The sequence below is a fragment of the Rhinichthys klamathensis genome, unplaced genomic scaffold (assembly GCF_029890125.1).
Source record: "Rhinichthys klamathensis goyatoka isolate OS25496 unplaced genomic scaffold, OSU_Roscu_1.1 h1tg000170l_1, whole genome shotgun sequence".
Lineage (NCBI taxonomy): Eukaryota > Metazoa > Chordata > Actinopteri > Cypriniformes > Leuciscidae > Rhinichthys > Rhinichthys klamathensis.
Window position 1 is genome coordinate 866,608 of NW_026606701.1, and position 12,620 is coordinate 879,227.

Sequence of the window (12,620 nt, forward strand, 5' to 3'; positions counted from 1 at the left end):
TCACTGCATATTTTTGCAGGTCGTCTATGAATGCAGAAAATTAGCATACTGGCTTACTGTAGAAATTAGTGTAGTAAATAAGTATACTATTCAGAACATAGCTTAGGTTTAGCTAGCGAAATTTGTATTTCTCTTGCCGTGTCCGAGAGATTGCAACTTACAAGAGGATTAAAAAAAAAAAAAAAAATCCCCCTGCAGTGACTCTCGTGATTTGTGACACTACATGACGCAGGCGGAGATTCTAAACAAACTATTCGTCAGTGAAAAACGTTGCCCAGTGTATCCACTACGGTCGGATAGACGAAATCAGCAAGGTTTAGAAATACATTTTGCTTATTTATGACGATCAAAAGTGCAGAATGTGGGTTGTTTATCTAGGACAAAGCCTAAACAGAAAAAAACGCAGGCTGCTGCATTCTCTCAGCTGTGCGTTTTGAAAAATTTCCCTCCCGACTACACGTCCGCTGCAGTGTCCCACAGTATCAACAGAGCTCGTCATGGCGCTCGGACGCAGGAACTCGCTTCTCCTGTTTTTCTTTGCTTTCTTCTCAGTTTAATCTACCTGAATCTCTCGGACTTGAACATTTTGCTGTTTCGACAGAACGACTCAAGAGCGATGACCTGTCCTTTGCTGTGATTTACGGACCTGAATATGTAAACTTGTGTCCAACTGGGCGATCAAGATTTCAGGATCCCTTTTCCAGAGCGAATTCCCTACTTTGAGGAACTCGGGAAAGAAACTGTTCTGGAAGAAGAGGAGGAGTGAGAAGGGGCCCTTATTTAAGGTAGCGTTTTCGTGCTCTCACAGATCTCTCCGTAATAAGACACTAAATTAAATTTGAACATCCGATCAAAGTTTGTTAATCTAACGTACATGGTTACTTACAAGCAACATGAACACGAGTTACAGACAAACGTGTCGCTGAAAAGCGTCTGTGTCGTGCCCTGTATATTGTGACACATCACGCACAACACTATACTTTTTTTGTTCGTTTTTTCTCTTTCTGCCTTGGTTTTCAAATCTTATTGGTGATGGGTTGGTTGGTTTCAGGAGTTATTTAAACAGACTCAGACAGCAGTTGTGGGGCCGAAATATTTGTACCGCTACTCGGTTACAATGTAGCTAATGTTTTGTAGTAATTAAATTGGGTTTTTTTTTTTTATTCAAGAAGTTAACGCAAAAGCGGGCGAGGTTGAGTGTTTGCAGTAAATGTTAAAGGGAGTTAAATTAAAATTCTTCATTTACTCACTATTATATATGCTATGCAACCTGTATGACTTTCACTAAAGATGATGTGACGGACGCCCTCAGTCACCATTCACTTTTCCAGCTTTTCAAGCGAATAGTGACTGGGGCTGTCAATTTACCTAACCTTTTGTATTTTGGGGGGAACTTTCTCTTTAGTTGTATTTGAACTACATTGCCTCGCTAAGTATAGTAACATTGTTTGTTCCGTTTATTCTGTATACAACCATTTGATTTGATTTTTGGTTCAGGTTTTGTTGTTCATGAGCAAGAATAAAGATGTTTGATTTGGCAGATCGTTTTTTATTTAGTCTCTATTCAGTATTCTGCTTGCCTAATTGTAATCGTGGTAGTAGCCTACATGAATAGGGTTAACCGGATAGTGGTGGATGAGGCTCGAGGAGAGAAGGGATTGGGGCGAGTATGCAGTTTAGACACGAATGCGCATTTCGCCAACTGAATAAACGTGACGGTAACTCTTATTTAGTTATTTAAGCGTAATTCCCGTTGCCAAGTTCATTTGGGGACTCTGTGTAGGACTGAGACCCGAGAACTAGGACATGTTCCATTAAAAAAAAAAAAAATACTGAACCGAATGATTTTCACACCGTTCTGTTCTATTAACGGCTGTCGAACGTGCATTTCTCTGTGATGGTATTTCAAAATTCTAATACGGTACTAAAATACTCAAGTTGAGTTCCAAATGACCCTATGTAGCCTACACAGCCTACTATGCACTATGTGCTCTTCAATCTATACTTCACGCACTTAACTGTCAGAGCTTTCCTCATGTTTTTGACTCATAAAATTCATACGTTAGATGGAATAGTATAGGCTACATATAGTATAGGCTGAGTGCATAGTGTAGCTACATTGTGTCATTTGAGTATGGATTTTATAAGGTTTTAAAAACTGGAAAGCTGTGACAGTTAAGTAAATGAAGCATCCAACATTCCACGTCTAGTTTTTCCTGTTAATTAAAAGCAGCATAGAACAGAACAGTGCAAAAGTACGCGAATTGGGACGCACCTTCTGTGTTGTTATCTGCATCTGCAGCGCGAAACTTACAGCGTGACCAGTGTAGTCCATTTCCCGAACAAATGACTCTTATGAACCGGTTCCTTTTAGTGAATCAAAAAATACACGGCTGCAAGTGTGGTCCGATTCCCGACTGAGTGACTCTTATGAATTGATTCATTTTAGTGTACGATTCGGTTAGAACTTTCGTTGTGTTATGTTGTGATTAGTGTGTGACATTAATCAGTGTAGTTACCTACTGGTTGTTTATATGGCAACGTGTATAGTTAAATATACACAATTTGAGTTTTGTACTAATCAGTGGTAGGCCTATTTTATAAAAATTAATTATGTAACCTGTTTTTTGTTGTTTTTGCTATTTTTATTTTATAGTTATTGACAGTTATTGTATTGCACTTATGCCGCTTGAAAAAAGTTTCTCCTTTGCAAGGTAATGATTTATGTCTGTTCTCTTAAAATCTGAAATTATCTCATCATTTGGCATTAAATGCAGTTTTCCCAAATATTTCTTCCTCAGAAGTATAAAAAGAACCATCAGGGAACAAAATCGTTAAGAGGAACCAGAATCTGAAACAAATTGATTAAATTTCTTATGATTCCCATCCCTGGTGATGACATCGTTTCAAGCTTATGTTCTGCTCCAGTTCATACTGTTCTACTGCTGTTTGTGTCAAGTTTGTTTTCCATTTAAAAATCAAAGATGTTTTTAAACATCCTGGATTTTAGAAATTAGGTTTCTTATGACACTCCCCTTAAACATCTTCATTACATTGCTTTCCCATGCGCCTGCTATTGAAACCACCAAATATATTGCATATGTAATGCTCTATAAGTGTTATATGATATCTTTTTCTTTAATTCTCTGCAGTGAATGCTAGAGATATGATCATGACTGCGGCATGGGAGTGACGTGACAGCAGGATTGGCCTTTCCCTCCAAACAACCTTATATCCACACTCCCACACCATGCGCTTCTCTCTTCGGAGAGACAAAACTGACTGAATGAACGACTACACTGAGAAAGATTGTGCGAGTGTGAAAATGGATGAGTCTGCGCTCCTGGACCTGTTAGAGTGTCCGGTCTGCTTGGAGCGACTGGACGCCACGGCAAAGGTTTTGCCGTGCCAGCACACGTTTTGTCGGCGATGCCTGCTTGGAATTGTGGGGTCGCGTGGAGAACTGCGCTGCCCGGAGTGCCGCACGCTAGTGGAGAGTGGCGTGGATGAGTTGCCTAGCAACATCCTCCTGGTACGGCTACTGGACGGCATCAAGCAGAGGCCGAGGAGGACGGGAAGCATGCATGGCACGTGTACTAATGGATCGGCAGCGGCGGGGGTCAGAGCACAGGGTGCCGGAGTTGGCCAGAGGGATCCAGGTCCCACGGGGGCACAGTCTCAGAGGGTCCAGGCCAAGAGCACTCCAGTTAGGGTAAGTTTAGATGGTTTTGTTGAACTCAAACAGTCCCATATACCAGACAGATCTGATCAGATCTACAGTTTACTTGTTTTTACATCCATAAAAACTTAAATGAATGGATTTCTGTTAGCTTAATGGTTATATCGGTGGAGAACTGTTTGTCTTGCCCCATCTCGTCTGGTCATGAGTGGTACCGCACTATTGGTGTAAATCAGACCATGGAGACTTCCTGCAAAGCCTAAGCTTGATATGAAAGGAAGAAAAATCTCTGAAATAATTAGGTGTTTAGGGAATTTGAAATGTTTCTCTTTTGTTCACTCTGTCATCTCTATATCATCATTATTTTGGTTAATGAACTCTAAATAAAGAGTTTGTTTAGGATGAGTCTAATTTACATTCAGGAAAATGAATACTGGGTGGACTGTTTCTAGGAGTTTAGAAGAAACCACTTTCTCTGATGTTTCGGTTATGTGCACTTAAGTTCGATTTCAGTCGGACTAAAGCAGTCATTGTCATGTAAATGCTTTAGTCTGACTGAAATCGCACCATTTCGGTTTTTGTGAGTTTGGACTAAAAGACCTAGATACTGCAATTGTGGCGTCTTCATTTCTTTATTTTCAAAACTAAAACCATTTATTCTAAAAACCCCAGAGAGCCCTAAAGGGATAGTTCACCCAAAAATGAAAATTCTGTCATCATTTACTCACACTTCTGTTGTTCCAAACCTGTATCAGTTTCTTTGTTCTGCTGATAAAATAAGATAATTTAAAGAATGTTGGAAATCAAACAGTTCATGGACCCCATTTACTTCCATAGTAGGAAAAACAAATACTATGGAAGTCAATGGCTACCATCAACTGTCTGGATACCAACATTCTTTAAAATAATCTTCTTTTCTGTTCAACAGAAGAAAGCAATTCATACAGGCTTGGAACAACTTGATGGTTAGAAAATGATGACAATTTTATTTCTGGGCGAACTATCCCATTAAAACGTTCCTTTTTGACAATAGCCAGTTAATAGCCACTTCTCATTACACGTTTGGTTAATGCTTGGCGCATGTTCCGTTCCCAAATGCACAATATGCAACCCAAACTCAACAGATCATGAGCTACTCATGTGAAATTGAACACAGTGCCAGCACTTCACCCTGAAAAATACAACAGCGGTGCATATATGTATTCATTTAAATCACAGCCTATGCGATTTGATAATCGCACTAAGCCATATCGTGATTTCGGTTTTATTTCGTTTAATTGTGCAGCCCCAACAGACTAGAGAGAACTAGAGAAAATCTTGTTAGCTTGGGCCATTGTGCTGCTTCTAAAGCAACTCAAGCAGCTGAGGTAAGCCTTCTTCCCTGCTGAGAGAAAGTCGCATTAACTGCATCTTATCCAGCACTTTTGTTGTTGGGTGTGTTTGTGTATTTGGATATCTTTATTTTTTTTTATGTGAGAGGGAGAAAAAAAAGGAAGCAAAAACATTGCAAGCGGACACCATTGTGTTTGTGGCTGTTGGTGTCTGAGTGAGAGCACACACGTTTCTGCCAGTATAACTTTCAAACAAAGTGTCCCTCCGGATCAGGATAGTTGTCATAGCAGCAGTTTTGTGATTGTGTGTTTTGTTGTGTTCCATCTCTTGGTTTTACACAGTAACAAAAGACAGGTGTCCCTACAATCAAGCCCTCTGTCATCTCTCCCACACAGACTTATGGGACAGAAAGAGGCCTCCACCCAAAGCATGATGGGTGGCGGCGTTCTAAGTCAGACATCTCCGGTCTATAATCTTTTAATATCCTCCTTTTGTTGTTCATAAACATCAGTGCTGTGAAATGACAGCTGGATTGGCCTAATAAGATAGTCGTGCCTCTCATATTCAACTAACTTAAGTTTCAAAGATAATCTTATTTTCCTGTCTTCAAAAGAAGCTCATCAGGGGTTTCTACTCTGACTCACTAAGTTTGACACTCGTTTTTTTTTTTTTTTTTTGCCATGAATTGTATTCATTATGTACTTAAAGAATGCATAAAATAGATCAAGTGTCAGTAAAGACATTTAGAATGTTTCAAAACTAATAATTTATTTTTAACTTTTTCAAGTAGCACAATTGTTTTCAGCATTGATAATAAAAATAAATTTACTAATAGTTGACTAATGGCTTCAATGTACAATTAACAGTCAACTAGGAAAATCTTTAGTTGGGGGCAGCCCTACAAATTAGAATGATTTCTTAATGAACATTCAGCTTTGCCGTCACATGAACATTTTGAAGTATATTAAAATAGAAAACGGTTATTCAAATTGTTAACTATATTTCACAATTACTGTTTTTACTGTATTTTTTTAATCAAAATAGCCTTGCTGAGCACAAGATGCTTAGAACCCCTTTTTTGTGAATATCATCCATTGTTGGTTACTTCTACATTATATCCATTTAAATCTGGATTATTTTACATGCACGTTTCTTTACATTTTGAAGATTCAGTTATTGGATGATAAAATCACTTCTTTTCAGTCTGTTTTCTATTTCTGTAAACTCCTGAACTGAATCCAAAACCCACTATTTTTAAATTTGCCTTTGTTTGGAATGACTAAATCCTCTAAGTGATTACACTTATTCTTCCTTTAGTTGGCATCACTACAATAGCACCTCCTCCTTATCCTAAAGTACCCTCAGAGCAAGACTACATCTCTGAAAACTTTCCCCACACACACTCTTTTCTAATTAGCTTGTCAGTGTACATGCTTTAAGAACACAGCCATTAGCATTAGGCTTTTTGCCAGAGCCGAATGAATCCAACAAAGTGAGGTAATGTAAGGTTGATCAGCACCAAACTTGTTGATAAAAAAAAGAAGGTTTTCCTCAACTCTTGCATGAGCAAACTTGGCAGTGATTGTTTCTTATCTTCTCTCTCTTTGTGCCCACTGTGTTTTCGCACGCCAGCCTATTTAAGGGTGTATCTGAGGTGCTGTAAACAGCCTAGCTGTCGGAGGAATGGGCTTTTTTGGAGCAGTTGTAGCTTCAAACAGAGCCTGTGATTCAGAGGGGGTGTAAGGACCAGGAATGCATCTGAGACTACATGATAACAGAGATTGTGTGAGTGGCAGGTCTGTTATTTAGGTCTTCAGAGAGGTTTTGTTAAATCTGACACATGATATGCTCTGCTTTGGAGATCCACAAAACACGCACTCACGCATGGAAGCAAACTAGTGTTAAGGAGAAGAATTCCTCCCTGGTTCAGGAATACACGCATGCAGACATCCACACCCCTGAGATCTTGGTTGTCAGATGTTGCATTATGTGGCTGCTTCAGCACCTGCGCACTAGTGATTACAGGAAGTAGGTGGCATATTTTTACCTGCACTTTAAAAAAAAGTGTAGGCTTAACAACAACAAAAATGAACACAATTGTTTGCATCAATCTTTTTGAGTTATGACACCTTTCAACCAACAAACTACATTGAGTGAGAGAACTAAATAATTTGTAAAATATAAACAATTTTTCAAGGTTGATAACAACCAAAAAAATTCAATTGCTCCAACTACTTGAGTTGTAGCCCTGGAACCAATTACTCGTATTGATTTCAGTTAAAATCCACAGCTATCACTGCACATGCTTAATGTGACTTATTTAGCATTTAAATGTAATGATCAAGTAAGATATTGATTAACATTAGTGCTGTTATTGTTTAGAGAGTCAATGTAGTGTTTGTCTTCATGTACTCTTCACCACAGTAGTAACCACAAAAACTTCAACATAATAGAAACTCAGAACTGTAGAACTATAAAACAGCATTAAACAATCTGTTATTTCCCTTCACTAAAAACCAAACAAAATAACACTTTTTCAACATTTATTCTCCTCATCCAGTCCTATGCAAAGCATGCTGGGAACTAGATATCCGGTGCCCAATATCCAGTTATCAAGACAATTTCATTAAGTTACTACAACTTAATTTAAAAAAAATCAGATTGAGTTTAAATTATACACAAGAGTTAATGTAATGATCAACAGAACTCAACAAAACAATGTTTTAATAACTTAAAAGGTTTAATTAAATCAATAAATTAGAATTTTTTAAGTTGTGGTAACAGATCCCCTCCATTACTTTTTAGAGTCAAAGTTGTGAATGCAATTTTGCAGTGTTTACTGAACGTGATTGTCCAGTGTAGTCCGATTCATGAACAAAGGATTTTCTCCTGTTCTTTGTAATGATTCTGAGACATACAAAGTTACCAATGTAGCCTGGTTCACAAACAAATTACTCTTAGGAATCAGAAATATACTGTGCGACAAGTGTGGTCAGATTCATGAATCAGAGACATTATAACCTGACCAGTTTATTATAATTCACATACAAATGACTCTTTTTGAGCCATGCCTTTGTAATAAATCAGAAATATGCAACCTGACCAATTTATTCAGATTCATAAACAATATAGTTCAAAATAAATAGTTGCTGACTATAATGAATAGTTTAAAACACTGGATTGAATTGATACAAGACTTCCCTGTATAGGCCTAATATAGAATGGACATTCTAACAGAAAATTACTCAAATTAATTTAAATCAAATCAGAATGAAAATGAATCATGAGAGCTTGTGAATCAGAATTGAAATGGGAAGTCATTCGATACTTATTTGATCAGTAAAACCACAAGAAGTGGTCAAATACCCCAAAGTGTCCCAAACAGTGAATGCTTTTGCTTGAGATGTGCATTGGATGGTCCTTGGGCCTGCTGTCTGAAGCTGAAACCATGCCATCCCTGGACCTCGAGTGGGTTCAAGTGTTTCTGAGGGGGAAAGAGGGGAGTGCGGGGACACGCAGGTGGACTCCATGAGCCGCTGAAAAGCTGAAAGATCAAAGAACACACTGATACCCATGAGTCCCAGTGGGCAAAGGGTGCCGCTCCCCTCTCACCTCTCTCTTTCTGATTTTGTCTTTCTCCGTCCGATTTCTATCAGAGCTGAAGAATAGCAGGAGGTGCGGTCTAGCAGACAGATGCATAACAGCTTATTGTTAGCGGCCACCTCTGATCTGACAGACTAAGGGCAGTGAAGGGGTGAACACCATACACTGTGTGTCTGCGTGAGGCGTAAGGACCCCCACAGCTGTCTTTTAGATTTAAATAAGAGGCTGAATAGGTGGGAAAGAGAATGAAGGACACTAGAGTAGGACTAAGGATCAGTCATTTTTTATGTTTTTGAAAAAAAGTGTAATTATGCTCACCTAGGCTGCATTTATTTGATAAAAAATACAGTACAAACAGTAATATTGCGAAATGTTATTACCATTTAAAAGAACTGTTTTCTATTTAAATATGTTTTAAAATGTAAGTTATTCCTGTGATGGCAAAGCTGAATTTTCAGGAACTATTACTGATTCAGTAGCTGCGTTTACATGGACCCTAATAATCCGACTGTAATCGGACTAGTAGCACAGTCAGAGTAAATAATTCACATTTAACCACATTAGTTGGAATGAATAGGCCAAATCTGATTAAAATTTCATTCAGATTGTAAGGGGTGGTTTAAACCTTTTCTAATCCGATCGAAAGAACTTGTAAATAATTGATCGGATTGAAAACCTAAACCGGAAAGTACTGTCCATGTGCAATGACAAAAAAATGGCGTATGACGTGTGGAGCAAACTGTTGTTGTTGTTGAATAAAGTGTCATAAGTGACTGTCATTTTAAATTTCTCTTAGTTTTCCTCTCAACATCTGTGAAGTGGATCAGGAAAACTGCCCACCAGTCCTTGTTTCGTACTCTCATCAACAGAAGCCTTATTTTGGGCGCGGGAAGGGCTTAAAAAAACAATTCTGATTTAAGCTTGTGACAAATAAACGCGCAGATCAACCCGATCACTTTCATGTAAACACTACTTTCGGATTCATCAATCAGAATTAATTAATTCTGATTGAAACAAAAGGTGTCCATGTAAATGTAGCTACTGTCACATGGTTCTTCAGAAATCATTATAATATGCTGATCTGGTGCTCAAGAAATATTTATTATTATTATTATATCAATGTTGAAAACAATTGTGCTGTGTAGTATTTTCGTAGAAGTCATGATACATTTTTTTTTAGGATTCAAAAGATGAAAAAGAACAGCATTTATTTGAAATGGAAATCTAAATTTCTTTACTGTCACTTTTGATCAATTTAATGCATCCTTGCTTAATTTCTTTAAAAAAAAGGTTTAAACCTCAAACTTTTAAATGTTAGTGTAGATAAACTGTATTTGAAATCTGAATATGTAACGATATGATTCAAATATTGAAACTCCAGCACTATCGGCAGATTATGAGAGATGTCTACCTTCACCTCACGGCGATAAGCTGTCTGCTTTTCTTACTTGAAAAGTTACATTCGCACGTTTCTCATCTTCTTGACGCTCTCACCACTTGCTCCAATCTTTTGTCAATCCCACAATCCCCTGAGCGTGCCTGTCTCTCAGCTCCCATAGATAATAAATCGAGAAGACCTGCTCCTCTCAGCTCACTCCATGCCAATGGACACGTACGGTGAAGGGGTGAATGTCAGCTGTTTTGGTGATTCTCCCTACCGCAGAGCTCAAAAAGCCACTTCGCTTAAACAACTCAGAGGGACGCCTGCTGACTAATCACAAGCAGTTTTATTGTGCGTGTGACGCATATGTATTTGTGTGTTTGTGAATGACTTGCCTGGATGCTGCCTGGGGTTCACCTTTTTATGAACAGACTTTGAGAAGAGGCTTGTGTTCAGTTTGTGTAGGAGGCAGAGTGTTCATTGAATTGGTTATTAGTTTGAATGAATGCGGATCCGTCTCGCAGTGTTTCCTGAACTGATTTTATAGTCTTTATTAAATTTAAAATAATACTTCAAATGCAAACACGTAGCACAACTAGTGTAGTGACTTATTGTGAACAAATTCTTTAATGAACTGCTCAAAAAAACCTCACCAATTTACCATTTGAACCAGTCAGATGAATCACTCACTGTATGATCTCACTGGATCAGTCAGAATGGTTAATCATTTAATATCTGATTCTGTTACTGATCATGTCATGTGTATCGAAATGAACAAGACCTGTTTTGTATAGAGGGTTTGTACAACTGTCTGGTTTGAAAGATATTCTTTTGATATTAAATTGTTTTTTAATTTGATGAACAACAGAAATCAATATTATTTATTTATTGCTGAAAATGTTTGAATAAGTGTTATTTCGTTACAATACATTGTGAAATACACTCACCTAAAGGATTATTAGGAACACCATACTAATACTGTGTTTGACCCCCTTTCGCCTTCAGAACTGCCTTAACTGCCTTTCTACGTGGCATTGATTCAACAAGGTGCTGAAAGCATTCGTTAGAAAAGTTGGCCCATATTGATAGGATAGCATCTTGCAGTTGATGGAGATTTGTGGGATGCACATCCAGGGCTCGAAGCTCCCGTTCCACCACATCCCAAAGATGCTCTATTGGGTTGAGATCTGGTGACACTGGGGGCCATTTTAGTACAAGAACTCATTGTCATGTTCAAGAAACCAATTTGAAATGATTCGAGCTTTGTGACATGGTGCATTATCCTGCTGGAAGTAGCCATCAGAGGGTGGGTACATGGTGGCCATAAAGGGATGGACATGGTCAGAAACAATGCTCAGGTAGGCCGTGGCATTTAAACGATGCCCAATTGGCACTAAGGGGCCTAAAGTGTGCCAAGAAAACATCCCCCACACCATTACACCACCACCACCAGCCTGCACAGTGGTAACAAGGCATGATGGATCCATGTTCTCATTCTGTTTACGCCAAATTCTGACTCTACCATCTGAATGTCTCAACAGAAATCGAGACTTTTTTTCATTTTTCATTTCATTTCATTCCAGTCTTCAACTGTCCAATTTTGGTGAGCTCTTGCAAATTGTAGCCTCTTTTTCCTATTTGTAGTGGAGATGAGTGGTACCCGGTGGGGTCTCCTGCTGTTGTAGCCCATCCGCCTCAAGGTTGTGCGTGTTGTGGCTTCACAAATGCTTTGCTGCATACCTCGGTTGTAACGAGTGGTTATTTCAGTCAAAGTTGCTCTTCTATCAGCTTGAATCAGTCGGCCCATTCTCCTCTGACCTCTAGCATCAACAAGGCATTTTCGCCCACAGGACTGCTGCATACTGGATGTTTTTACCCTTTTCACACCATTCTTTGTAAACCCTAGAAATGGTTGTGCGTGAAAATCCCAGTAACTGAGCAGATTGTGAAATACTCAGACCGGCCCGTCTGGCACCAACAACCATGCCACGCTCAAAATTGCTTAAATCACCTTTCTTTCCCATTCTGACATTCAGTTTGGAGTTCAGGAGATTGTCTTGACCAGGACCACACCCCTAAATGCATTGAAGCAACTGCCATGTGATTGGTTGATTAGATAATTGCATTAATGAGAAATTGAACAGGTGTTCCTAATAATCCTTTAGGTGAGTGTATTATTACAGTCTACAATAACTGTTTTCTATTTGAATATATTTTAAAATGTAATTTATTCTTGTGATGAAAGAGTCTAGTCTTCAGTGTTAAATGATCCTTCAGAAATCATTCTAATATGATGATTTGCTCAAGAAACATTTCTTATTATATAAATGTTAATAAGAGTTGGGCTGCTTAACATTTTTGTGGAAACAGTGTTTTTTAAGAATTCTTTGATAAATAGAACGTGCAGTATTCTTTTTTTGTAATATAAATCTTTTATAACATTATAAATGTCTTTACTCTCACTTTTGATCAATTTAATACATCCATGCTGAATCAAAGTATTAATTTATTTTAAAAAAAACTTTTGAACGGTAGTGTATATTTAGCAAAAACTAAACTCACCAGGAAACACTGGTGTCTTGATCTTCTGAGACTCAGGAAACTGTGCGCCAACATAATGATGGT

At 38.3% G+C, this 12,620-nt stretch overlaps 1 protein-coding gene across 1 annotated transcript in view; it reads left to right on the forward strand.

The window, feature by feature from the left end:
- Positions 1-348: 348 nt before the first annotated feature.
- The window catches only part of sh3rf1 (SH3 domain containing ring finger 1), a 61,154-nt gene continuing 48,882 nt past the window's right edge, over positions 349-12,620 (forward strand). The window contains exons 1-2 of the mRNA XM_056259853.1: positions 349-785; positions 3,153-3,712. Coding sequence (XP_056115828.1) covers positions 3,287-3,712 — 426 coding nt within the window. The 5' untranslated portion in view covers positions 349-785; positions 3,153-3,286. The remainder of the gene's footprint in view (positions 786-3,152; positions 3,713-12,620) is intronic.